The sequence below is a fragment of the Harpegnathos saltator genome, unplaced genomic scaffold (assembly GCF_003227715.2).
Source record: "Harpegnathos saltator strain DR-91 unplaced genomic scaffold, Hsal_v8.6 scaffold320, whole genome shotgun sequence".
In the NCBI taxonomy this organism is placed as follows: domain Eukaryota; kingdom Metazoa; phylum Arthropoda; class Insecta; order Hymenoptera; family Formicidae; genus Harpegnathos; species Harpegnathos saltator.
The window spans coordinates 14,902-42,656 of NW_020230118.1; the positions used below are offsets into that span (position 1 = coordinate 14,902).

Genomic DNA, 27,755 nt, shown 5'->3' on the forward strand with positions numbered 1-27,755 from the left:
AGTAATAATATAATGAAAAAGAACGAGACAGAGTGTGGTTACTCCGGCTCGCTCGTCTGTCGAGCTCACGCACAAAAGAAGAAGAAGAAGAAGAAGAAGAAGAAGAGAGGAAACGGCGGTAGTTTGGATGACGTCGCGTGCGTAGGAAAATTGTTATTGTTAACGGCGCGCGTGTACATATTTACACGCGACGCATTAGCGAAAGCGCCGCGTCGCGGTGGTCGCGACGGGGCGGAATCAGCGTGTCGCGATTTCGCTCACAGGGAAGCCCGCGATGACGGGGGGAAGAGAACAGCCTCGCGTCGCGCGCGCGGGCCGAGGAAGCGAGGCGAGCGCGGAGTTGTTTTGAATAGAGTCGAAAACGCGAGAGGGCTCGCGGCTGCGCGAACCGACCAATCGCGAGCGGCGCTTCGAAGACGGCAGTCACGCGCGATCTCCGCGACGGTCGATGATTGGTTGGCCGGCCGGACGCTGGCACTTCTTCGAGCGCCGAAGACTTCCTTGGTGTCGCGCGTGGACACGAGTGGCCTGTCGAAGGAAAGCAGTCGCGCGGTCGTCAGCCGAAGCGCGCTCTCGCTTGAAATCTAATGTAGTGAGGCGAGAATGCGCAAGAAACGTGCGCGAGGGAACCGTTTCTAGATTTTGAAAGAAACAGCGGAAACGGGAGCTCTCAGGAGCGGACGCACGGCGGAAGATCCCGGGTTTCACCGAGCGCCTGCGAATTCCATTCCGAACGCGCGACAGAGCAGGAGGAGGAGGAGGAAGTGGCCGGCGAGAAGCAGCGGGTGATCGCCTGGCACGACGGATATTACCGGCTTGTTTGTTTCTTTGTTTTCGCGCGGAAACACCGCCGACGAAAACGACAAAGGCGACATCGCGCGTCGTTTGAGACAACGGCACCGACTGAGGGCTGTCGCCGACTTGCGACGACGATGCGCGCGAAATCGCGCGAGACGAGAGAGTTTAGTCTTTGTATTATGCGCGTCAAATGCTTAACAACTGAATAATATTGTTTTTATCGGATGGAGAGAGTGAAGGAGCATGACGGAGAGAAGTGTGCCTGTGTGTGTATGTGCATGTGTGTGGTGTGTAGCATATGCGTTGAAAAGGAGAGAATGAGTGAGTGAATGAGAAAGAGAAAGAGAAAGAGAGGGAGAATAGAGCGGGAGAGAAATTCAACAACCAGCGTTCATTCTTCGACAACCATATGCAATATAAAATTGAATATACAGAGCAAAACAGCGAAAACCATCTGTCCTAGTCCTAGTAATCGAACTCATCACCATAATTTATAACCGATTTCAATTTAAATCTAATAAAACGATGTTATAATACCAAAATTGCTCTCTTGTTTGTTGCGCCTTTGTGTGAAACCCTCCTTACATCCTACATTCAAGAAAGAATATCTTTGCAGTTGTACGTCTATATACGTATGCAAAGTATAGTTGTGCAATATATACTTATGTAAAGATATATATGAAATTTTTTCATATAAAAATATTATGAGATTTATTCATATATTAAAAATATCTGAAAATATATGAGAAATACATGTGAAATATTATTTAAATATATTATAGAATGAAGTTTCAAATTTTCAGATATGGTTTTGAATAAACAATCTAAATAATCGTAAATATTATTCGAATATAAATCTAAATTCAAGTGCTAAAATTTATAGTAAAATTTGTAAGCCAAAAATCATATAGAAATGGAATTTATGGTAATAGAAAATAAACTATCCTCTTTAATTTTCATATGCAGTATATAATATAGATACTAGAAGAATTATGCATAAAAATTGAAGGAAAGGTTGAAACTAAATTTCGACTAAATATGCAAAGTTTGTCGGTATTATAACTAAATATAATTTTGATGAAAAGAGTAAAAATAATCAAATGATTCCAGAAGCAACTTACAGATTGAATTTTTTCTCATTTTCCGGTATAGTCTTAAAGGAAAAGTTTAAACAATCGTAACCATGTTAGATTCAAACATAAATCTAAATTCAATTGCTAAAATTTATAGTAAAATTTGTAAACGGAAGGTCGTATAGAAATGGAATTTATGATGATGGAAAATGTGAAATATGAACCTCTTTAATTTTTATACCGAAACATTACGCAATTTCTATTCGCTTAATATTTTAATGTTGAAGCAAAACTGACACTTTGATTTTGAGCGGTCGAATTGATTTGTTAGGTCATGAATAAAAAATTCTCCATTTCAACATGTATTTATCATATTGTTTATAAAAAATTTTGTCTCGTCTACTGTATTATTCATCAGTGGACAGAACCAAATAGATAGCGGAATGAGAAAAATTCCTCCACTGGACAATCGAGGGATTCGGCAACGTCCATCTTGCAGTCAAGAAATGAAGATCAAAGTCCTCAGGCAAATAAGATAGTCGTCAATTTCAATCAATTTGCAATTCTTATTAGTTGAGAACGTAAAAAGATGTGACAGTTTGTAATCATACAAATCATCTTGTGTGATAAAGGAAAGTTAAGCGGTCGACTCATGAGAGTAAGTGAATCCTATTCTTTTTCTGTCAATCAATTCTGCCAGTTTCTATTATTTTCTGTCCAACTGTCGAAATGCCATATTAGTGGCGGATACACCGTCGATGCCCCTTCGAATAATCAATAGCCACTAAGAAGGTTAAGACATTAAAAAGGGAAAAGGCTAATGTATAAAATTAATTATATATCACGTTTTCGTTTTCAGTTTCGCTCGTTCTTTGAAATAGTCTTTTTAGCAGTTCAAATTGTCGCGACTGCAATTTAAAATCGATTTCTATAATTACCTGTATTATAGGGGAAAGTTATATATTTGATCAGTTTTTATTTTTTTATAATTTGCAAGTATTTAATAAAAGTAAGATAAAGATTAATTGAAAGTTATGCTTGATCTTTTTGTGATATTTTATAATTTTTTGAGATTTTTTGTACTTTATCTAGATATATGTTTTTTAGTGATACAATTTTGGCATCTAGTTACTTAAATTGTACTACGGAATTTCTCTAACTGTATTTTCTTTATCGTACCGATGTGATTAATTTAAAAAAGATATGAGAGGATAAAAGTAAAATACAAACAATTTAAATAAATACGTGTTTAATTGAAATTAAAATGAAGTTTGTATAATAAACGATGCGACGTTATCCCCTTTGCCGTCGGCCCACGCGCCCCGGCCGTGCGTACTCTCACCAAGTTGTTGGGCACCAGGTGTAGCGGGTTGCACCGATCACCAACATCAACGAAAAACCACCAAATGGCCGAGACACGCGAATCCGACGGGACCGGTAGCTCCTCGGAAATTAAAGTCGGTAGACGGGAGGGTTCGATCGGGAATCCGGGAAGTTATCGGGAAACAAAGAGTGGCACTGAGCGTTCGGATTATCTCCCTTTTATTGTGTCACGGGAATCGGTACGGTCCGACCCCTCGATACGATACACCTCGCTGCGTTCTCTCGCGAGTTCGAGACTTGCTCTGCGCTCACAAATAGTAGCCGAGACACGGTACGCACGGGACACCGAAAGAGAAAAACAGGTGGACGGTCTTACACAGTCGGGAATCTCCCGGCGGCATCGTCCTCCTTCCTCCGCTCGCTCTGGCGCAACGCAGCCACCGACGGTATCTCCTTGGGCGAGTGGGACACCAAAAAAACTTTTTCTCTCGCTAACGGCAAAACGACACTCTTTTCCGCAACGATATGCGATAAGCAATCCGCAATACTCGGAAGCAGACTGGCGAGATAAGAAAATGCGAAAGCGGTAATCCTCTCTTTTATTTTCAGTTTTTATATGATTGTATATGATAACGTCACGAGAGAAAAAGCGTGCCGGGTTGTTGCTAGACTCGAACCTGGGCCCCGCGGTTGCTATCAAACGCTCGAACCTCCTAGACCAGAGCTTGGCAAAGTTTACAACTTTCGGCTGATTTTCGGAAGCTACGCCTTCTATCTCCCCTTACCGCGCGGCGGATTCAGCAACTGACGGTCACGGCTCGCGACTTCAAGACCGTTGAGATCATAAGGCGCATCTATGTGGTGCCTACTAAAGATGCGCTCGGGGAGCGCGTCGATCAGCGCTAACGCGTCATTCAATCCTTGTACATGTAATGAGCAATAAAGATAGAATAACATGTTAACGTTGACAATGCGCTCCTTTAACGCACCTCAAAGGCTGAAAAATAAATGTATCGATACAACTACAGGATCTTTCAATTGGTGCGGGTCGATGTTGACAGCCTGTGGCGGCCATGTTGTTTTGGCGGCGTCTGTCTAACCTGTTGTTTATTATTCAATCACTATATTATTCAATCACTGATGCCAAATCACCATGACAAGTTACACGATTGAGTGATACCAAATGATAAAACTTTATTATCAAAATGAGTGTTCGTTAGTGCAAACGTTGCGCGCGTTGCGCCCATTTTACGGCAGACTCGATGGCCCTTCAAAGTCGACTATCCAACGTTTGGTGGCCAAATTCGAGACGACCGGTTCGGTAAACGATCAGCCAACACCCGTACGTTAAAGGAACACCAGATCGGCCGAGAACATCGCCGCTGTAAGTGAAAGTGTGCAAGGAGAACCCGAGGCAGTCGATTCCTCGCCGTGCACAAGAACTCGGCAGACTTCAACTTGGCGAATTTTGCGTCGGGACTTGGGCCTGCACCCGTACAAGATCCAACTGGCCCAGGAGCTCAAAGTTAATGACCATAAACAACGCCGTTTGTTCGCTGACTAGGCTTCGAAGCATTTGGAAGAGGACCCCAATTTTGGCCGAAAAATCATCTTTAGCGACGAGGCGCATTTTTGGATGAATGGCTATGTTATATGTATAATATTTCGTACAAATATGTACAAATATTAGGTTGTTCGGAAAGTTCGTTTCAAATTTCGCGCGCTCCACATTTCTATGTAATCAGTAAGAACGAGGGCGCTCTAAACGATTTTATGTTTGTCAACAAACATTCCCGGATCTATGAGCCCCCTAAGGAAACTTCGCAGATCTTCCTAAGTCCCGAGAACCAAAAAGTCCATTTTCGTCATGTGATGCTATATTGCTTTAAACGTGGCTTCACGGCTTCGCAGACCCTGAATGAAATGTTCTCAGTATGTGGAGATGCCTGCGTCACTCATCAGACAGTTCGAAAATGGTATCGAAGATTCGAAGCTGGCGATTTCAACATGGAAGATCAAGCTCGCTCAGGCCGGCCTCAGGAGGTTGATGAAACGCTTCTTATGGATTTCGTGCACGAAAATCCTCGAGTGACAGTTAGAGAACTCGCCGACACTCTGCACAAGTCTGTTTCCACCGTGCATGACCATCTGAAGCAGCTAGGATTCTCAAGTCGACTGGATGTGTGGGTGCCACACTCAATGAATGAACGGCAGTTGCTGGAACGTGTGAACGTCTGCGATACGGCACCAAAAAGAACCGTTCTTGAAGAGGATCATAACAGGCGATGAAAGTTGGATCCTATACAATTATGTTAGCCGCAAGAGGTCGTGGGGAACCAGCGATGCGTCTACGCAAACAGTAGCCAAGCCGGGGCTTCACGCGAAAAAGGTTCTTCTGAGTATCTGGTGGGATTTTAAGGGCGTGGTATATTATGAGCTTCTTCAACCAAACGAAACCATCAACGCGGCGAAGTACAGCCTTCAACTGGACGAACTGAAGACTGCCATCGCACGGAAGCGCCCTGAATTGGCCAACAGGCGTGGAATTGTTTTCCATCATGATAACGCCAGACCTCACGTCGCAATGTCTATTCGTAGGAAGCTGTTAGACTTCGAATGGAACGTTCTTCCTCATCCTCCATATTCTCTCGACCTTGCCCCATCTGACTATTTTTTTCTTTAAAAAATTTTCTTCGGGACAAGAAATTCGAGTCTTTGAAAGTCCTCAAAAGTCATCTTGATAAATTCTTCGCCAATAAGAAACCTTTATTTTGGAGCAAAGGCATCATGCAGCTTCCTAAAAGATGGGCCAAGGTCGTTGAACAAAACGGTACATATTTGCTTCAATAAAGTTCCTCTTTGTGTGAAATATTGCGCTTTTAATTTATTTCAAAAATTTGAAACAAACTCCGAATAACCTAATATATACTTGTATAAGTATATATATATTTTTTTTCTTATATTTTTATAATTAGAAAGTAACATAATAAGTTTCCTCATTACCCATGAGGTACTATTGCCGACGCGTTTTTTTTAAACCGCATAGATGCGTCTTATGATTTCAATGGTCCTGAAATCGCGAGCCGCGACCGTCAGTTGCTGGATCTGCCGCGCGGCAAGGGGAGATAAAAGGCGTAGCTTCCGAAAATTGGCCGAAAGTTGTAAAGTTTGCCGAGCTCTGTCTTAGGCCGGTATTCATAGTCAGGTCTTATATTTAAGACCGCCTTAAGTTCATCTTCAGATACTTTGTAGCCAATGAAATAATTTGTACAGCATCTGAAGATGAATTTGAGACGGTCTTAAATATAAGATCCGACTATGAATACCGGCCTTAGACCACCGTCGTCTATCGCTAGTAGACGTCACGTTACGGGTAAGATGGCGGCTGTGACGTCACACATATGTCCAGAGAAAGAAACGTGCCGGGTGTTGCTAGACTCGAACCTGCCCCCCCCCGCGGTTGCTATCGAACACCCGAACCTCCTAGACTATCATCACTTATCGCTAGTAGACGTTTAGTGAAGGTTCTTACAGTGTATATGATGATGTCACGAGAGAGAGAGAGAGAGAGAGAGAGAGAGAGAGAGAGAGAGAGAACAGCAAACGAAGGGTCCGGGGTTTGAGTCTGGCCTAGTTTCGACTTATTTTTTTCTTTTGACGTATGCATGATGTCATCATGTACACACTGTACGAACCTTCACTAGACATCTACTAGCAACAGGCAATGATGGTTTAGGAGGTTCGAGCGTTCGATAGCAACCGCGGAAGGGGGGCCAGGTTCGAGTCTAGTAACATCCGGCACGTTTTTTCTCTGGACATATACGTGACGTCACAGCCGTCATCTTACCCATAATGTGACGTGTACTAGCAAGAGGATGGTAGTCTAGGAGGTTCGAGCATTCGATAGCAATCACGCGGGGCCCAGGTTCGAATCTAACAACACTCAACATGCTTTTTCTCTCGTGACATCACGGCTGCCATCTTGCTCATAGAATCAAAAATTCTGGAGAGGAGAAAGAGTATTAATAAAGAGGGGGTAATAATAAAGAGAGGGTAATAATTAAAATATTTAATTAATAAAAAACGTATTTTGCATAATTAATTTGCAATTTGGGTTAGAACCCGCCTTGTCTATCTACTCAACAACTCAACGTTATTCGTTATAACGTGAATTCTCAACGTTAAAAATTCCAAGATGGATGGAAATGCACCAATCAGAACGTAATATTTTCATCCAGTAAGCAATCCAGCACAAAAACAAGCACCGTGTGCCGCTGGCTTTATATAGGCTGTTTTCTAGCTATGACACTAAATTACAGCTAAATTACACTGTGCTACACCGTATAAAGTATTTGTTGAAACGCAATTTAGTTCCTTTGTGTGACACCAGAGTGCACTACGGTTTGTCATTCTTATTTTTATGAGTATCTAATACCCGTATTCATAGCCTTTCCTTATCTTAAAGATGGAGGAAAGAAGGATGGAGCCTCTATGAAAAATTCGTTAAATCTCCAAGGCCATCTTATTTCATAAATGAATCTCGAGTCTTCCTTTCAGAAGGAAGGAAGGAAAGCTCCAATATTCACTGTCAGTACTGAAACTCTATAATATACGTGACACGAACTATAGATAGTACTAGCAGTGGATATCGGAACGGAGCAAGCTAAAACCTAGCATCAATGCGGTGCATATTGCAATATAGATAAAGATAATGAAAGCGTACATTATACGGAGCAAGAGCGAATGTTCTTGGTGCAGCTTATCGCTAAGGAGGTTATCGAAGAAAAAACCATCAGAGTCGTTTAAAATTCGTTGTCCATTATCATTTTTTTCCTTTATATTTGAACTTTCAGTTTGAAAGCGTGACATCATAAGTAAATTCTATGGGATCAAAATAAGTGTTGCAGATTATGTTTAGTTTATTAGTTCTGTGCATCATGTGCTAAAAACTTATTGCACTTTTGTGTATTAGTTTAGAAGTGTAGCGAAAACGAACAGATTTAAGATAACATTTCCTCCTCAAGGAAGCTCGTGATATAATGAAGCCGGTAAGGCTCCTTTTTTAGAAGATCAAGGAAGATTTATGAAATGTAAAATGAGGAATAAAGAATTACCCTTATTTCTCAAGGAAGGATTATGAATACGGGTATTACAGATCTATATAATAAGCATATGATTCTAAAACAATTAAAGGAATAAGTATTTTCCAAAGAATCAGTTATATTCGTAATAGGTTACATTCTTACTAAAGGAATAAGAACGGTTACTATCTATTAGTTAAAATATTTTGAAATAATGGCTGCATTCAGCAGATTCAACAGTTGGACAACATTACTAGATTTTCCATTGAATCTCGCTCCTGATTTGTCAATACTTCTGGGTCTATGAACAATCTGAAAGAATGCTCCAATCACAGACAATAATCACTAAGCGCTTTCTGATCACTTTGTTCTACTTAACGCGGTCATTGGTAGCATTGATATGATTATACATTGGGTACATTCAGTACTACAACCGCTCACTGAGCGCTTAGTGAGCTCTTGCATCTGATTGGTGTATATTTTTAAATTTAAAGGAATATACCAATCAAATGTAAAACCTTATTGAGCGCTCAGTGAGCGGTGTAGTACTGAATGCACCCATTGCAACTCAGACTTTTGCAGTGTAGAACAGTGTAAAGCCAGCGGCACACGGTGCTTGTTTTCGTGCTGGATTGCTTGCTGGATGAAAATACTGCGTTCTGATTGGTGCATTTCCATCCATCTTCGGAAAAGTACCAATCGGAACGCAGTATTTTCATCCAGCAAGCAACCCAGCACGAAAACAAGCACCGTGTGCCGCTGGCTTAACTCTGGGTGCTTCCGATAACCCAGTTAGAGTTAAGTTTCCTAGGAATAAAATATACGTATAGGTATAACCATCTACTACCATCATACTTCATGACAACTCAATGCTGTCTTATTGCCATTGAGTTGAGTTAAGAAAGTCGATAGTTGACGGTAAGACGAAAAATAGGATAAAACGTTATAATCCGCAAAATTGTATTAATTGTGATGAACAATAAATTTTAATTAATCATTATTAATATTACCTTTATCAAGAGTTATAATTATGTAAAATTACCACGCACCGTTAAAATTTATTTTTTATCGCAATTAATACAATTTTGCGGATTATTACCTTCTATCCTATTTTTCGTCTTACCCTCAGCTACCGACTTTTTTAACTCAACTCAATGGCAATAAGACAGCATTAAGTTCCATGAATTATGATGGTAGTAGATGGTTGTACCTATACGTATATTTTATTCCTCGAAAACTAAACTCTAACTCCGATTAAACTCCGTTTAAAGCAAGTTGTGGAACTGGGCCTAACTAGGTTATCATAAGCACCCTCTCAGGGCCGTGTTCATAGTCAGATCTTATATTTAAGACCGTCTTGACTTTACGTTCAGATATTCTGTAGCCAATGAAATAATCTATACAGCATATGAAGATGAACTTTAGACGATCTTAAATACAAGACCGGACTATGAACACGGCCCTGTGTCATTGTTGGAACATTCTGTGTTGGATAAAGTGTTAAGCGTGGTATACAATGGCCGTAAGCAGTAAGAAGTAAGCGTGAATAGTAATACCTCGTCTACAATAGAAGTCGTAGAGTCGTAAGTCGTAGAAATTGACCAATCATAGTCCGGTAAGAGAAAAATAATCGACCGCGATTGATCAATTTGTACGGCTTACGACTCTATGACTTCTATTGTAGACGAGGTATAAGAAATGGACCAAATTACAGTTGATTATTTTTGTCTGTGTCAACAATTGACTGTGATTGGTTTATTTCTTACCGCTTACGCTTACTTCTTACTGCTTATTGTCTGTAGACCACGTTTAACAGTGTCCTCTGCGACCACGGACTTCTATGTATAAGCTAAACTGAGAACTTGTGCACTAAATTAAAATTTCCGTGCATGCGCATTGTAAGGTCCCAAAAGGAATAACTGCACTGTAAAGGCATTTTCACTCCAGAAAATGTTAACATTTATCCAATATTTAATATTTCTTCTTGCAATGTCACACTCAATGACATATTCAATATTCACATAAATATTAAATATTGGATAAATATTAACTTTTTCTGGAGCAAAAATGTCTATACGGTGCAGTTACATTCCTTTCGGGGCCTTACAATACGTATGTTTCTTGCGCATATACCTCACATGCGTACGATTCTGTTTTATATAAGCAGAGAGAAGAAGGGTCATGGGCCGCTTTTAGCCGAGCTCAGTAGGAAGTACGCTCTGTATAACCATGCACATGAACTACGATGCCAGTGTCTACGATTATTTACTGATTTCCCTCACCACGTACGTACGCACAGCCGGCTCGGTCTATCCGTATGACACGGATAAACCGAGCTGACTGGCGTGCATGCGTGGTGGGGGAAATCAGTAAAGAATCATGGACACTGGCATCGTAGTTCATGCGCACGACTACACGATTGTACAGAGAGCGCTTCGCACTGGGCTCGGCTAAGGCCTGGTCTACAATAGATGTAGTAAACTATAGGGTTAAGGTCATTCTACAATACGTGTCGTAAGTTGTAAGCCATAAGAATTGGCGAATCACAGTCGATTATTACAAAAACAATCGGGTATAATTGGTCAGTTATTACGGCTTACAACTTACGACACGTATTGTAGAATGACCTTAAGAGCACAGGCTTTGGGCCAGAGCACATAATACCATTACGTGTGATGGCCTTTAGGACCATCACACGTAGAAAAATTTTAACCGTAACCGTAAGGTTGTAAGAAAACTGACCAATCACAGTCGGTCCTTTCTCTTGTGACATTATAATAATCGACTGTGATTGGTCAGTTTCCTTACAACCTTACGGTTACGGTTAAAATTTTTCTACGTGTGATGGCCCTTAGGCCCCTTGTACAATGTCAGGCAACAGGCAATAAGAATAAAAATAGACCAATCACAATAGATTATTCTTTAAATAGTCGATTGTGATTGGTCTATTTTTATTCTTATTGCCTGTTGCCTGGCATTGTGTTTAGAGCTTTACTCTTACAGCTATTGTAGACGAACCTTAATACGTTATGTATTATGCGTTCTGCAAAAGCCTGTGCTCTTGCTCTTGCCCTTATAGCTTACAATTTACGACACGTATTGTAGACCAGGCCTAAAAGCGGCCCATAACCCCTCTTCTTCTTCTCTCTGCTTATATATAGGAGCTGTATAAGGAACACGTTTCAGCTGGCTTTGTTAGAAGCGACTACGTTCATGAGATCGTAAGCAGTGGTAGATAAAGGTGATCTGTAGACTTGATCAAAACTTTGGGAACGAGTGAGTGTGCTCGACGTCGTGTGATACCTCGTGGTCATTTATGGACGCATATTTGTGCGGGACTTGCTAGCTGATCGAAAACATGAGGTGCATATCGATGAGGCAAAACAGAAGTAAGCCGACTTCGCACGTTGTAGCGCAGCGAAAGGATCGCATGTGGGAATTCGTAAAAGGATGGTACCAGCAGAGAGACTCTTCGGATTGTTTGGAAATGCCATCTTTGAAAGGCAACTCGCTCAACGGAGTTTTCACAATAAATAAAGCTGTTGCAGAAGACGTGAATATATGTCATGAGTGCGAAATCTGTAATCAGAGCTTCAATACGTTGGAAGACGTAGAACGCCACATGAAAGAGAGGCACAAATTCTTCGTGTGCATCTGCGACTTATGTGGTTATATGGGTCTAAAACACAGAGTGGAAAAGCACATAATAAAGGAACACAAGGATATATACTTCCGTGAACAATCCTACGATAAGAATGAAGAAGGTAAGAACGAGGTAGAGGGCACATGGTCCTTGGAGCAGCTTATAAGTTACAGTCGCAGCGACTTGGGGCCGATCATTTATGAGGAGTATAATTCATGTAAGAGACAAATGAAGTCCTTGCAAAAGAACAAGAACCGCAAAGATCTATTCTTCTGCCCGTTCTGCTACAAGTATGTCCACGATGCCGTGCTCATGGCGCACTTATCAGTGCACGTTGGTGCTAGGTCTTATGTCTGTAGTATCTGCAGCAAGAAGTTCAACCTAAAGCATCAATTGGAGCAGCACATGCTAATCCACATGGGTAAGAACTCTACATCTGCAACGTTTACGGCGTGGCGATCGCTCAGGAACTATTTTTTTTAACTTTTTTTAACTGTCACAGGGACAGGCATTAAAAAGAAGTCCAAGACCCGCTTACTTCGACATTCCAGTCCTCGTTCGTCATATTCTAATTTCTGGCGAAAATAACAGGAGGAATGAAAAGCAGTCGAAACAAGCTTCGACGTCGAGCAGAAGGAGAAACGAAGGAGACGGAGATGAGCAAATTTCGTGTTGTGATGGTACGTATTTTTACGAAAGCGTGGTGGAATTATGCAGAGTGGCTGACGATGAGGTATAAATCTTTTGCGGGCGTGTGTAGACTAGGTGAAACGGAGCAAAAATTTCCCTACCATCTTGCGACGACTACATGAAAACCACATGGCTTTTATGTTAAAAAGCGGACAAAACAACGAAAATTGAGTTGCTCATTTAAGAAGATAAGCAAATAATCGCTTTTATTATATCTGATAAAACATTCTTGCTGTCGCAGGTCTGCTCGATCGATTACAAAAGTGACATTTTCCAAATATATCTTTTCGCTTCAAAACGCGTCCTGCGGACATTTTTCAACATACGTTTCTTTGTTCCTGTTATTGTTCACAACGTACGATTCTTGCATCTATTGTACCTTATGCATTCATTTTGCACATGCGTGCTCCTCACCGGTGCGCGCAAAATAGCGCACCGCGCATTTACTGAAGTCAGCGGTGTAACAAATCCCCCGGGACTCCCCGCACACGCGAAGTGCGATGATATAATCCACATTCTATGTTTTAATGCTTTTTTATTTAATGTTTCTAACTGTTATCAAGAAACGGGGAAATATAGTGTCTATTATACGTTTTTATAAACTGGTCTTTGTATATTAAAATTTGTTATGTAAATGTAACCAATGATATCAGTGTTCCTCCATCCTTCTCATTGTCTCGTTTGTCTCTGCTGAAAGTTGAATATAAATATAAAGAAAAATAATTAAGACTTTTATTATTTACATATCTTGTTAAAATAAATTTCTTGATATACCATCCTCTTTCTATTTCCTTTCAGAACTATTTGTATGTAAACATTCTAATAATATGATTGATTCTTTGGGAAATATTTATTCCTTTAATTTAACGTTTTTAATTTAGAATTATATACTTATTATATAATTCCATAAGATATTCATAAAAATAAGAATGGCAAACCGTAATGTACTCTGGCGTTCCAAAAACAAAATAAATTGCGATCCAACAAGTACTTTACACGGTGTAGCACAGTGTAATTTAGCGTATCATAGCTGGAAAAGGGTCACTATCATCACCGCATGTACACTCGTGAACTAAAAGGTATGTGCACCGATTTTTTGTTGACTTCGGAACGCGCTCCAACTTGAGGAGAAAGACAACCACTGCTTCATACGTCAGCGCTATCACTTATTATGAGAATAGAAGGATGGCATATACGAGTGTCAAATAAGTAGTGATTGTGGCGTAGACACAAATGTCTTGGAGACTTTGAGTTATAATTGGAGAAATGAAGAAAACAAATAGTGATTGTGAAGAAAAGTGGCAAAAGGCTTCATAAAATTTGTAAAACAGCATATTAAAGGAGAGTATTAATGGTCTAACAATATTTTAAGTGAAAAATGTTTTTAAATTTGAGTGTAAGTTAAAAAAGTTATTCTAGTATTCATAAGTAATATCTTTTAAGACGCTCATACGACTCTGTTGTGATTAGTTGACGACATCTTAAGATACTTAAGACAATTTTAAATAAATCAACTATAAACTTAAATAAAAATCAACTATAAACAATAACGGGATTTCACAATTCGCAAAGCATATGTCAGATTGTCTTAAGTACAGTTTTAAGATGTCGTAAACTAATCACAACAGAACCGCATGAGCATCTTAAAAGGCATTAATTATGAATATTAGTCAGTGACTAGGTACACGCGAGTGAGGCGCGCGCGCAGGACCTGAGCGCCACATAGCAAGAACACTTATTCGTTAACTTTAACATGTTCTTCTACAAAAACTACTTGCCGGACGCAATTTTGCTACAGTAAAAAGTAGTTTATTTTAGCATAAAGTATTATGTCCTGTACTCCGAATGCAGGAATTTCGGATCACCCTGTATATGGATATAAAATACGTCGTGCAAAAGCACGTGATAGAGAAGCATGAGAGCACCAGATATTTCCGTGAATGATCCTACGATGAGAATGAAGAAGATGAGGACGAGGTAAAGAGCACATTTTCTTTGAACTAGTTTATAAGTTTGCAGCGATTTGCCGATCCTAGACGGAATGAATGATCAGTATAAAAGAGACAAAAGTCCTTACCAAAGGATTGCAAATTTCAATTCGTCTACCCGTTCTGCAACAAGAGTATCTGCGATACTGTCCTCGCGAAGCACTTATCAGCGCATGATGGCACGAGATCTTATGCCTGTGTTCTGTGAGGCAAGACGTTCAATCTAAATCATCAACTGGAGCAGCACACGCTAATCCGCATAGATGAGAAATTTTACATCTACAACGTTTTATGATGTGGCGATCACTCAGGAACTATTTCTTTAACTGTCACAGGGACACGCATTAATACGAAGAATACCCGCTTATTCCGACGTTCCAGTTCTGGTTCGTCGTGTTCTAGTTTATGGAGAAAACTATAGGAGGGAAGAAAAGTAATCGTAACAAGCTTCGAAGTTGAGCAGAAGTAGAAACGGAGGAGACGAAAGCAGAGTCCGTGCCCCGAGGGGATATATGTTTTCACAAAAAAGGCTTTGTGGAATTAAGCAGGAATAGGCCTGATAACGTAAAAGGACCCTTATCCATGGAATGACATAGATGCATATGTACAATATCACAATATAATATTAATTAATAATCATCACGCTTTATATATGAAAGTAATTTTTACGTTCTTATTGCATAAAAAAATTTCGTTCCTTCTCAAGAGTACAACAAATCTCATGTTACACACACATGTTAGTATAATCTAACCTTATAACTAATGCATGTTAAAAATTGATCAGCTATGTAGGAAAAAGATAGCAAAATTGCAAAACAATAATATAACTGTTGTAACACACATCTTACGTATACTCATATTTTAGGCCTATTCTTTACAGCTGCACTGCTGAACTAGCTGCAATAAGTTAAAATGAGACAACTATATTTTTTGTCACTCTAACTTATTGCACTAGTTCAGCAGTGCAGCTATAAAAGAACAGACCCATTGATTCTCCAAGTTAAGCCAGCGGCACACGGTGCTTGGTTTCGTGCTGGATTGCTTGCTGGATGAAAATACTGCCTTTTGATTGGTACATTTCCGAAAATGGATGGAAATGCACCAATCAGGATGCAGTATTTTCATCCAGCAAGCAATCCAGCACGAAAACAAGCACCGTGTGCCGCTGGCTTTACATAGACTGTTTTTCAGCTATGACACTAAGGCCCAGTTGCATCAACATTATTTTGGTTTTAAGTGAGACTTAAATATATCTCTGTCTTTATTTATTTAGTAAGAAAGATAAAGATAGACTTATGTTTAAGTCTCACTTAAAACCAAAATAATGTTGGTGCAATTGGGCCTAAATTACAGCTAAATTACACTGTGCTACACCGTATAAAGTATTCTTTGAAACGCAATTTAGTTCCTTTATGTGACACCAGAGTGCATTACGGTTTGTCATTCTTATTTTTATGAGTACCTAGTACCCGTATTCATAGCCCTTCCTCATCTCAAAGATGGAGGAAGCCTCTATGAAGTATTCCTTAAATCTCCAAGGCCATCTTATTTCATAAATGAATCTCGAGTCTTCCTTTCAGAAGGAAGGAAGGAAAGCTCCAATATTCACTGTCAGTACTGAAACTCTATAATATACGTGACACGAACTACAGATAGTACTAGCAGTGGATATCGGAACGGAGCAAGCTACAACCTAGCATCAGTGCAGTGCATATTGCGATATAGATAAAGATAATGAAAGCGTACATTATACGGAGCGAGAGCGAACGTTCTTGGCGCAGCTTACCGCTAAGGAGGTTATCGAAAAAAAAACCATCAGAGTCATTTAAAAATTCGTTGTCCATTATCCTTTTTTTCCTTTATATTTGAACTTTCAGTTTGAAAGCGCGACATCACAAGTAAATTCTATGGGACCAAAATAAGTGTTGCAGATTATGTTTAGTTTATTAGTTCTGTGCATCATGTGCTAAAAACTTATTGCACTTTTGTGCATTAGTTTAGAAGTGCAGCGAAAACGAATTTAACAGAACAGATTTAAGGTAACATTTCCTCCTCAAGGAAGCTCGTGAGATAAAGAAGCCGGTAAGGCTCTTTGTTTGAAAGGTCAAGGAAGGTTAATGAAATGCGAAATGAGGAATAAAGAATTATCTTTATTTCTCAAAGAAGGATTATGAATACAGGTATCACAGATCTATATAATAAGCATATGATTCTAAAACAATTAAAGGAATAAGTATTTTCCAAAGAATCAGTTATCTTCGTAATAGGTTACATTCTTACTAAAGGAATAAGAACGGTTACTATCTATTAGTTAAAATATTTTGAAATAATGGCTGCATTCAGCAGATTCAACAGTTGGACAACATTACTAGATTTTCCATTGCATCTCGCTCCTGATTTGTCAATACTTCTGGGTCTATGAAGAATCTAAAAGAATGCTCCAATCACAGACAATAATCAGTAAGCGCTCTCTGATCACTTTGTTCTACTTAACGCGGCCATTGGTAGCATTGATATGATTATACATTGGGTACATTCAGTACTACAACCGCTCACTGAGCGCTTAATGAGCTCTTGCATCTGATTGGTGTATATTTTTAAATTTAAAGGAATATACCAATCAAATGTAAAACCTTATTGAGCGCTCAGTGAGCGGTGTAGTACTGAATGCACCCATTGCAACTCAGACTTTTGCAGTGTAAAACAGTGTAAAGCCAGCGGCACACGGTGCTTGTTTTCGTGCTGGATTGCTTGCTGGATGAAAATACTGCGTTCTGATTGGTGCATTTCCATCCATCTTCGGAAAAGTACCAATCGGAACGCAGTATTTTCATCCAGCAAGCAACCCAGCACGAAAACAAGCACCGTGTGCCGCTGGCTTAACTCTGGGTGCTTCCGATAACCCAGTTAGAGTTAAGTTTCCTAGGAATAAAATATACGTATAGGTATAACCATCTACTACCATCATACTTCATGACAACTCAAGGCTGTCTTATTGCCATTGAGTTGAGTTAAGAAAGTCGATAGTTGACGGTAAGACGAAAAATAGGATAAAACGTTATAATCCGCAAAATTGTATTAATTGTGATAAACAATAAATTTTAATTAATCATTATTAGTATTACCTTTATCAAGCGTTATAATTATGTAAAATTACCACGCACCGTTAAAATTTATTTTTTATTCCAATTAATACAATTTTGCGGATTATTACCTTCTATCCTATTTTTCGTCTTACCCTCAGCTACCGACTTTTTTAACTCAACTCAATGGCAATAAGACAGCATTAAGTTGCCATGAATTATGATGGTAGAAGATGGTTGTACCTATACGTATATTTTATTCCTCGAAAACTTAACTCTAACTCCGATTAAACTCCGTTTAAAGCAAGTTGTGGAACTGGGCCTAACTAGGTTATTATAAGTACCCTCTCAGGGCCGTGTTCATAGTCATTTTATTTAAGACCGTCTTGACTTTACGTTCAGATATTCTGTAGCCAATGAAATAATCTATACAGCATATGAAGATGAACTTTAGACGATCTTAAATACAAGACCGGACTATGAACACGGCCCTGTGTCATTGTTGGAACATTTTGTGTTGGATAAAGTGTTAAGCGTGGTATACAATGGCCGTAAGCAGTAAGAAGTAAGCGTGAATAGTAATACCCCGTCTACAATAGAAGTTGTAGAATCGTAAGTCGTAGAAATTGACCAATCATAGTCCGGTAAGAGAAAAATAATCGACCGCGATTGATCAATTTGTACGGCTTACGACTCTATGACTTCTATTGTAGACGAGGTATAAGAAATGGACCAAATTACAGTTGATTATTTTTGTCTGTGTCAACAATCGACTGTGATTGGTTTATTTCTTACCGCTTACGCTTACTTCTTACTGCTTATTGTCTGTAGACCACGTTTAACAGTGTCCTCTGCGACCACGGTCTTCTATGTATAAGCTAAACTGAGAACTTGTGCACTAAATTAAAATTTCCGTGCATGCGCATTGTAAGGTCCCAAAAGGAATAACTGCACCGTAGAGGCATTTTCACTCCAGAAAATGTTAACATTTATCCAATATTTAATATTTCCTCTTGCAATGTCACACTCAATGACATATTCAATATTAAGGTCATTCTACAATACGTGTCGTAAGTTGTAAGCCATAAGAATTGGCGAATCACAGTCGATTATTACAAAAACAATCGGGTATAATTGGTCAGTTATTACGGCTTACAACTTACGACACGTATTGTAGAATGACCTTAAGAGCACAGGCTTTGGGCCAGAGCACATAATACCATTACGTGTGATGGCCTTTAGGGCCATCACACGTAGAAAAATTTTAACCGTAACCGTAAGGTTGTAAGAAAACTGACCAATCACAGTCGGTCCTTTCTCTTGCGACACTATAATAATCGACTGTGATTGGTCAGTTTTCTTACAACCTTACGGTTACGGTTAAAATTTTTCTACGTGTGATGGCCCTTAGGCCCCTTGTACAATGCCAGGCAACAGGCAATAAGAATAAAAATAGACCAATCACAATAGATTATTCTTGTAATAGTCGATTGTGATTGGTCTATTTTTATTCTTATTGCCTGTTGCCTGGCATTGTGTTTAGGGCTTTACTCTTACAGCTATTGTAGACGAACCTTAATATGTTATGTATTATGCGGTCTGCAAAAGCCTGTGCTCTTGCTCTTGCCCTTACAGCTTACAATTTACGACACGTATTGTAGACCAGGCCTAAAAGCGGCCCATAACCCCTCTTCTTCTTCTCTCTGCTTATATATAGAAGCTGTATAAGGAACACGTTTCAGCTGGCTTTGTTAGAAGCGACTACGTTCATGAGATCGTAAGCAGTGGTAGATAAAGGTGATCTGTAGACTTGCTCAAAACTTTGGGAACGAATGAGTGTGCTCGACGTCGTGTGATACCTCGTGGTCATTTATGGACGCATATGAGTTCGGGACTTGCTAGCTGATCGAAAACATGAGGTGCACATCGATGAGGCAAAACAGAAGTAAGCCGACTTCGCACGTTGTAGTGCAGCGAAAGGATCGCATGTGGGAATTCGTAAAAGGATGGTACCAGCAGAGAGACTCTGCGGGTTGTTTGGAAATGCCATCTTTGAAAGGCAACTCGCTCAACGGAGTTTTCACAATAAATAAAGCTGTTGCAGAAGACGTGAATATACGTCTTAAGTGCGAATACTGTGACCACAGCTTCGACATGTTCGAAGACGTACAGCGCCACGTGGATGAGAAGCACGACTTCATCATCCGCGTCTGCGACGTGTGCGATCGTCTGTATATAGAAGACCGTATGAAATTGCACGTGGCAGAGAAGCATCGGAGCGCACTCTTTCGTGAAAAATTCTATGATAACAATGAAGAAGGTGATGGCATGTGTTCTTTGAACTGGTCTATATATTATAGACGTAATGTTTTGGTGCCGATCATTGACGAGATAGATGATCAATATAAGCAACAAAAGGGGCTCATGCAAAAAGACATGGACGGCGAAGATCTATACCTCTACCCGTTGAACATGAATATCAGCGGTGACATTATGAATAGGCACTCATCAATGCACGTTGGTATGAGATGTGGTCTTTGTGGCAAGACATTCAAGTTAAAACATCACATGCAGCAGCACATACTAATCCACATGGGTAAGAAACTTTACATCTGCAACGTTTATGGCAGAGCTCGGCAAAGTTTACAATTTTCGACCGATTTTCGGAAGCTACGCCTTCTTTTATCTACCCTTATCGCGCAGCAACTGACGGTCGCGGCTCGCAACTTCAGGACCGTTGAGATCATAAAGCGCATCTATGTGGTGCCTACTAAAGATGCGTTCGGGGAGCGCGTCAATCAGCGCTATCGCGTCACTCAATCCTTGTACATGTAATGAGCGATAAAGATAGAATAACGTGTTAACGTTGACAATGCGCTCCTTTAACGCACGTCAAAGGCTGAAAAATAAATGTATCGTATACAACTATATGTATAATATTTCGTACAAAGGTAAATATTTAAAAGTACACAGTCAGCTCCGATTTTAATGAGACTAGGCTCATTCAACGCGTTTTTGCACGAGAAACAACTTTTTCCCGTGGCAAAATCGTCGCTCAGTTCTGCGAAGCAAGATATGAAGCGTTAAAGCAGATCATAATTCAGGTTAGGAAAGCTGTTATATCGATGAACTTTGGCAATATAAACATGCCTTGTAATTCCGAGTGTTCCGTGATTTTGATGTTGACATATCTAAACCGATTTGTGATATCGTTGCTCAGTAATACATTCGTCGCCTAGAGAAGTGCGTGTATTCGTGCATTATTTCCGCCAATAATAGCAATTTCTTAACACGACATAAACATGTCTCGTAACTGACATAAACTTCCCGAGTAACATGCAAAAAGTTTTAGTCCGTGCTCACTGTTCGTTAAAAAGTTATTAACAAATGAAGTTAGTGGTAAGAGTTTGCACCGAGCATGTATACACACACACACACACACCGAAGGGAGCGTGCGGGGGGGCCTTCGGCCCCCCTGCACCCCCCTTCGAGGGTCAACGGGTGAAACTCGCTTCATGTGGAAAGTCGCAATAAGTCGCAAACTCACATGTGACTTTCCATATGAAACGAGTTTCACCTGTTAACCCTCGAGGGGAGGGTGCGAGTAGGGGGCCTAAGGCCTCCCCGCACGCCCCCTTCGGTGTGTGTGTGTGTGTGTATACATGCTCGGTGCAAACTCTTATCACTAACTTCATTTGTTAATAACTTTTTAACGAACAGTGAGCACGGAATTAAAACTTTTTGCATATTACTCGGGAAGTTTATGTTAGTTACGAGGCATGTTTATGTCGCCAAAGTTTGGTAATATAACAGCTTTCTTAACCTGAATTATGATCTGCTTTAACGCTTCATATCTCACTTCGCGGAACTGAGCGAAGATTTTGCCACAGGGAAAAGTTGTTTCTCGTGCAAAAACATGTCGAATGAGCCTAGTCTCATTAAAATCGCAGCTGACTGTGTACTTCTAAATATTTACCATAATAGGTTTCCTCGTCACCCATGAGGTACTATTGCCGACGCGTTTTTTTTTTTAACCACATAGATGCGCCTTATGATTTCAACGGTCCTGAGGTCGCGAGCCGCGACCGTCAGTTGCTGAATCCGCCACGCGGTAAGGGGAGATAGAAGGCGTAGCTTCCGAAAATCGGCCGAAAGTTGTAAACTTTGCCGAGCTCTAGTTTATGGCGTAGTGATCGCTCAGGAACTATTTTTTAACTTACAGCGGCACACGTTAGAAAGAAGAAGACCCGCTTACTCCGACGTTCGAGTTCTGGTTTGTCGTATCCTGGAGTTTCTGGAAAAAGCTATAGGAGGAAAGAAAAGTAGAAAAATCGAAACAAGCTTCGACAAGCCGTAACCACGGCAAAAGTGGCGATAGCGAAACGGTTTTGTGAGAAGTATCTTTAAATTCGAAGTTTCTGCCTTCCAAGAACATTGAATTCGCAACGTTGAATTTCATTATAAAAAAGATTCAAGTGAAATAAGAAAGATGTGTGACGATTATTATTCCCAGTTTTCAGCTTTTCCCATTGATTAGATTTTTACGCGGAATATTTATCTGTACCAAAGATACAACATACGCAATTTAAAGACAAAACTTTCTTGTTTATCAGTCGGAAAACTGCTAGTATACCGAGAGTAAGTGAGTGAGAGAGAAAGAGTGGGAAAGCAAAGAGTAGGAGAGAAATTCAACAACCAGTGTTCATTCTACAACAATCATATGCAATATAAAATTGAATATACAGAAAAAACAGCGAAAACTATCTGCCCTAGTCCTAGTAATCGAACTCATCACCATAATGAATAACTGATTCTAATTTAAATCTAATAAAACGATGTTATAATACCAAAACTGCTGTATGGTTTGTTGCACCAGAGAGAAGCCTGAGAGCGGGCATGACTGCATTTACAGCGTTATGGAAAAATTGGCTGATTCGAAGCGCTAACTGGGTCCATTTTTCATGGACATCAACTACTAAGCCAATGTCCACGATTTGTCGGTACTATTCCGTGCTATGTCGATAATTATTTGGTTCTGTTCTGTGCTATGTTCACGAGCGAGCTAGATTAGTTAGATAAAAACGAAGAATCGGTCTTCGTCTCACTACCAGCAAATAGACAATCGCGACGAAGCGAGCCAGCAGCGATGTTATCGTAAGGTAGACGTCGTCGTCCCCCCTTTCAACCCCTTGTTTTCCTTTCCACATTGTTTTATATTCATAATTCGGGAAGAAAATAATTTCGAAATTTCGGACGATTTCTAGCAATGACGTGACAGAGATAACGCGCGGCCACATTAATTTGTCATGACGTTTATATTACTTATAATTACATAAACGCCCATATATGCAAATTATAGATAATTATTGCGCGTATGTTTTAATAAAAAAAAGGCGCCAAATACAAGCGTAACACGTATTGTGTTATTTTTAGAAGTATCAAACTCAAATTATTTTTTTTAATGTATATATATGTGTACATAAATTTTTACAAGTAAAACTTATAACTATAATAAAACTCTGCAATACTATTCTACTGTACAAAAAAAGTGATATATTAGAACAGTAGCGCCAACTGAGAAACCTAACATATATATATATATATATATATATGATTATTGTATACTTAACTTAATATTTTTAGAAATCTCAAATTCAAATTATTTTCTTTTTTAAGATATATATTATAATATATGTACATAAACTTTTAAAAGTAAAAATTATATCGTGTTATAAAAATTTAACACGTTTGTTAATAGTGTCCAATATTTAAAAAAAATATCTTTTTAAAGGTTATGTTATTCAAAATATTCAAGAAAACCTAGCTTACAAGTAAAATTTATCATTCTTTATTAGGACACTGAGTTATACTCGTATGGTTATTTTACTTGTTATTGTAACAAATTAATTATTATAACAATGCAATAAAAAATATTTAATACAAAAAGTCTTGGCGCGGCTGCATCAAAAACTATATCGAACTAAAACTTGTTTAATACATATATGACAGCATTTTTATTATAATAAAATGTACTTGTAAATTCTCTCTATACATATACAGTGTAACGTTTTAATTAAGTTTATATAGTATTATAATAAATTATAAACCTTCACTATAGAATATACATATCGAATGTGTATATATTCTACATATTTTGATATTTTTTTATTCAAAGATGTTATTCTTATTATAATTGACGAAATGTCAATAACATCTATTCACACACTCAATAATTTGACTTTAAAAAACTATATCGAACTAAAACTTGATATCACTTAACTACTATATACCACTATATAGTGAAACTAATATATCACTTCTTTTGTACAGTAGAATAGTGTTGCAGAGTTTTATTATAGTTATAAGTTTTACTTATAAAAAACTTATGTACACATATATACATTAAAAAAAATAATTTGAGTTTGATATTTCTAAAAATAACACAATACGTGTTGCGCTTGTACTTGGCGCCTTTATTTACCTTTTTGTTTAAAAAGGTAATTTTTATATAAGTTTTACTTGTAAAATCGTATGTATTATCTTTAAGTTTTACTTGTAAAAACTTGTTATGTACACACATATACCTTTAAAAAAAAATTTGAATTTGAAATTTCTAAAAATAACACAATATATGTTGTACTTGTACTTGGCGCCTTTTTTTTACCTTTTTGTTTAAAAAGGTAATTTTTTACAATTGTAAATTTTTACAATAATAAATTTTACAATTGTAAAAACTTATGTTACGTACATTTTCTGTCGTTAAGTTTTCCTTGAATAATAATAACTTTTAAAAAGATATTTTTTTGAAATATTGGATACTATTAATAAACGTGTTAAATTTTTGCCATGAAAAGAATACAAACATTTGTAGCGCCTCTGGGCCAGTGTTTTTTATTTGCGTATCATCAGCTTCAATCCAATCAGATTTACCTTCTCTACATATACTTGTGTAATGACCTCTTGCAATGCACGATCCATGATGAAATATGGCATTCATTACTTTATACAACTGTCCTGCTACTGATACCTTAGTTGTTGGAACAGCACGCAGAGTAAATTTGTTTATACATATATGTATATAGGGTATTAGAAAAGTCTAAAAACGGTCAAATATCTCGAAAATAGAATGTTTCTGAAAAAAATGTTTCCAACCAAAGTTGTAGGGTTTTAAAAGTTCTACTGAATGATGATATCCGTTTGACCCTGCGTAAAGAAATCAAGGCGAGGTCAAGGCCAACATAATTTTTTTAAATGGAATACTCAATTTTTCATCACACAGTGTTAAAGTTGACAGCGAGACGTTTCCAAAACATTACTCGACCTATTTTACTTAAGAATTGTCTGAGTTATGAGCTTTAGAATTTACGGTACCGCCAATATTAGTATTATCCAGGATGTACTGCGTGGAGGTTGCATGATCGAACTTTACACCCCCCCCCCTGTGTATGTGCGTGTGTGTGCGTGTGTATGTAGACGGGTTTTTATTGAATTAAGTGTTCAAATTGTCTTCCGTCTGCTGCTTGATAATAACCTTATCGTAGATGAAATTCATTTAAAACGTTTCGTCTCATTTCTGGTGAAATAAGATTTACTTGGTGCAGTATACGTTCCCTAAGGTTTGCCAAGTTAGCAGATTTCGTTCCGTACACATTGTTTTTAACATATCCCCATAAAAAGTAGTCCAATGGAGAAAGATCTGGTGATCTAGAGGGCCACTCTATTTCTCCACATCTTGTTATCCATCGGTTTGGGAAAGTATCAGTTAAAAATTGACGCACTACTACTGCATAGTCCTTATCTCTGCTGACACACACACACACACACACACACACAGGGGGGTGTAAAGTCCGACCATGCAACCTCCACGTGGTACATCCTGAATAATACTAATGCTGGCGGCACCGTAAATTCTAAAGCTCATAACTCAGACAATTCTCGACAAAAATAAGTCATCAAGTAGTATTTCGGAAACGTCTCGCTGTCATCTTTAACACTGTGTGATAAAAAATGGGATATTCCATTTAAAAAAATCATGTTGGCATTGACCTCGCCTTGACTCCTCCATTCAAGGTCAACCGGATATGATCATCCAATAGAACATTTAAAACCTTTCAACTTTAGTTGGAAATATTTTTCTTAAAAACGTTTCGTTTCCGAGGTATTTGACCGTTTCCAGACTTTTCTAACTAAAGTGATATGGTCCATTATCGATGATTTTATTAAAAAATTTTTCGAACGAAAATTGCATAGCTTGAAGGACGACACATAACGGAAATGTGGACTTGAACTTGAGTGAAGTGATCTTGTCAAAATCAGGCCGTCATTAATTTTTTTTTTTTTAATAGAAACTACGATTTTTTATTACATATTCTTGTAGCTTATCTCGAGAGCATTCCAAAACACTCTAACAAAGTTACATTTCATCGAGTACTTTCCGAGTTATAAGGCTTGGAACTTAAGGCAAGACCAATCACTGATCCGACCAATTAAGGCAAGATCAATTCGAATATGTCTTTAGCCGTTATTAAGTCTTGGCCTTAGAAGTACGAAATAAAACCTCCTTACTTTTATTACAATATCCTGTAAGTTAGCAAATATTCTTCACACATACAAACATAGTATTATTATACTTTTATTGAGTAGTGCACTGAACAACTATGACATTGTTCTCTTAGTTTTCTCATTTAGAGCGACGAAACAAATATATTTTATGAATTTATTTTCGCGCAGATAGGAAATTTCACGGATGTAATTGTTTTTGGAGATTATTTAATACTGTATGAAAAATATTTATTAACTTACAGGATATTGTAATAAAAGCAAAGAGGTTTCATTTCGTACTTCTTGATTCTGTTACAATATTCTTTTATATTTCATACTACATCCTTGTATAACTTAAAATTATTCTTAAAATATTATTAAACAATTCAATAATCAAACCTGTGAACCTGCCCGACTCCGCAAAATAATTAATAAAATATATTTCATTTTCTTGGCGCCGAATATTATTAATACTATTACAAATAATATTACGAATGATATAAATTTTTACAAATAAAATTTGTAAAAATTTATATTATTTGTAACATTATTATACAATTACAAATAAAATTACAAATAATAATATTACAAATAATATATATTACAAATAATATTTTATTATTAATAATAAAATATTATTTGTAATAATTTCGGTGCGCCGAGTAGACAAAACTTTTCAGTATTGTCATAGAGAGGAAAGGAGAGAGAGACAGTCGCGCCCGCGATTCAGATTAAGAAAGAATTAGGCTCGCTCGCTGAGCGAGAACGAGAGCGACAAGGAGGGAATGATATTCTCTCTCTCTCTCGCTCGCTCGGCGCGTCGACAATTGCCGATCGCGTGGCTCACGCGGATTGACCCAGCTGGTTGGTGCGTAAAATGGGGGCGGGGAGGAGAATCCTCGTGCAAGCCCGTCACCAAATTCGCATCACTGATACCAATGATATCAAAACCGAACAAGCTGCGGACAAGCGTAACTTGTAAATACCGGAGATTAATTGTTTATCAGCTCATAGACAATTAATATGACGAGATACCCGCGGAGACCCGTGTACTTCTCTTTCGTCTTTGCGTACAATTGCGATCAATAAAAAATTTTCACGAATTGTTCGGTTTTGACATCATTGGTATACGTGTGTACGTGTGTGTGTATATGTGTACAATTGCGTACACGTACAATTGCGATATATACTCATCACGTTAGCATTGATCATTTTTATTTCATGCTAAAATAAATAAGTATGATTATGTAAAGAATTTGTCTGCGTATTATTATACATTCTACATAGTTCTCCCTGTGATAGTAAAAATAACACACTTGAACAACCTCTACGCTCATATCACAAAGCCTGATCCACTGCGCTACTGAAGCAAATTGGTAATTCTTCTGCTATAACGACATTAACAGAAAAGACTAAACTTCAAACTACATTTCTCAAAAACGTTTAAGATTTGCACCGTTTTTGGATAGCATTTATTACTATTACATCAATATTATACTTTTCTAAAAGCAAAATCGCACGGTGATTTCAAGGAT

The 27,755-nt window shown here is 38.5% G+C and overlaps 2 protein-coding genes across 2 annotated transcripts; both read left to right on the forward strand.

Moving 5' to 3' along the window:
• The first annotated feature begins 11,396 nt into the window (after window positions 1-11,396).
• On the forward strand, window positions 11,397-13,303 carry LOC105181742 (zinc finger protein 304). Its single transcript, XM_011138720.3, has 2 exons — window positions 11,397-12,339; window positions 12,421-13,303. Exons 1-2 carry the CDS (start codon window positions 11,634-11,636, stop codon window positions 12,504-12,506), a joined length of 792 nt encoding a protein of 263 aa, XP_011137022.2. The 5' UTR covers window positions 11,397-11,633; the 3' UTR covers window positions 12,507-13,303.
• Window positions 13,304-19,337: 6,034 nt separating this feature from the next.
• On the forward strand, window positions 19,338-22,557 carry LOC105181749 (zinc finger protein 366). Its single transcript, XM_011138727.3, has 2 exons — window positions 19,338-20,275; window positions 21,902-22,557. The coding sequence occupies exons 1-2, from the start codon at window positions 19,594-19,596 to the stop codon at window positions 22,003-22,005; spliced, it is 786 nt and encodes a 261-aa protein (XP_011137029.1). The 5' UTR covers window positions 19,338-19,593; the 3' UTR covers window positions 22,006-22,557.
• The last annotated feature ends 5,198 nt before the right edge of the window (window positions 22,558-27,755 follow it).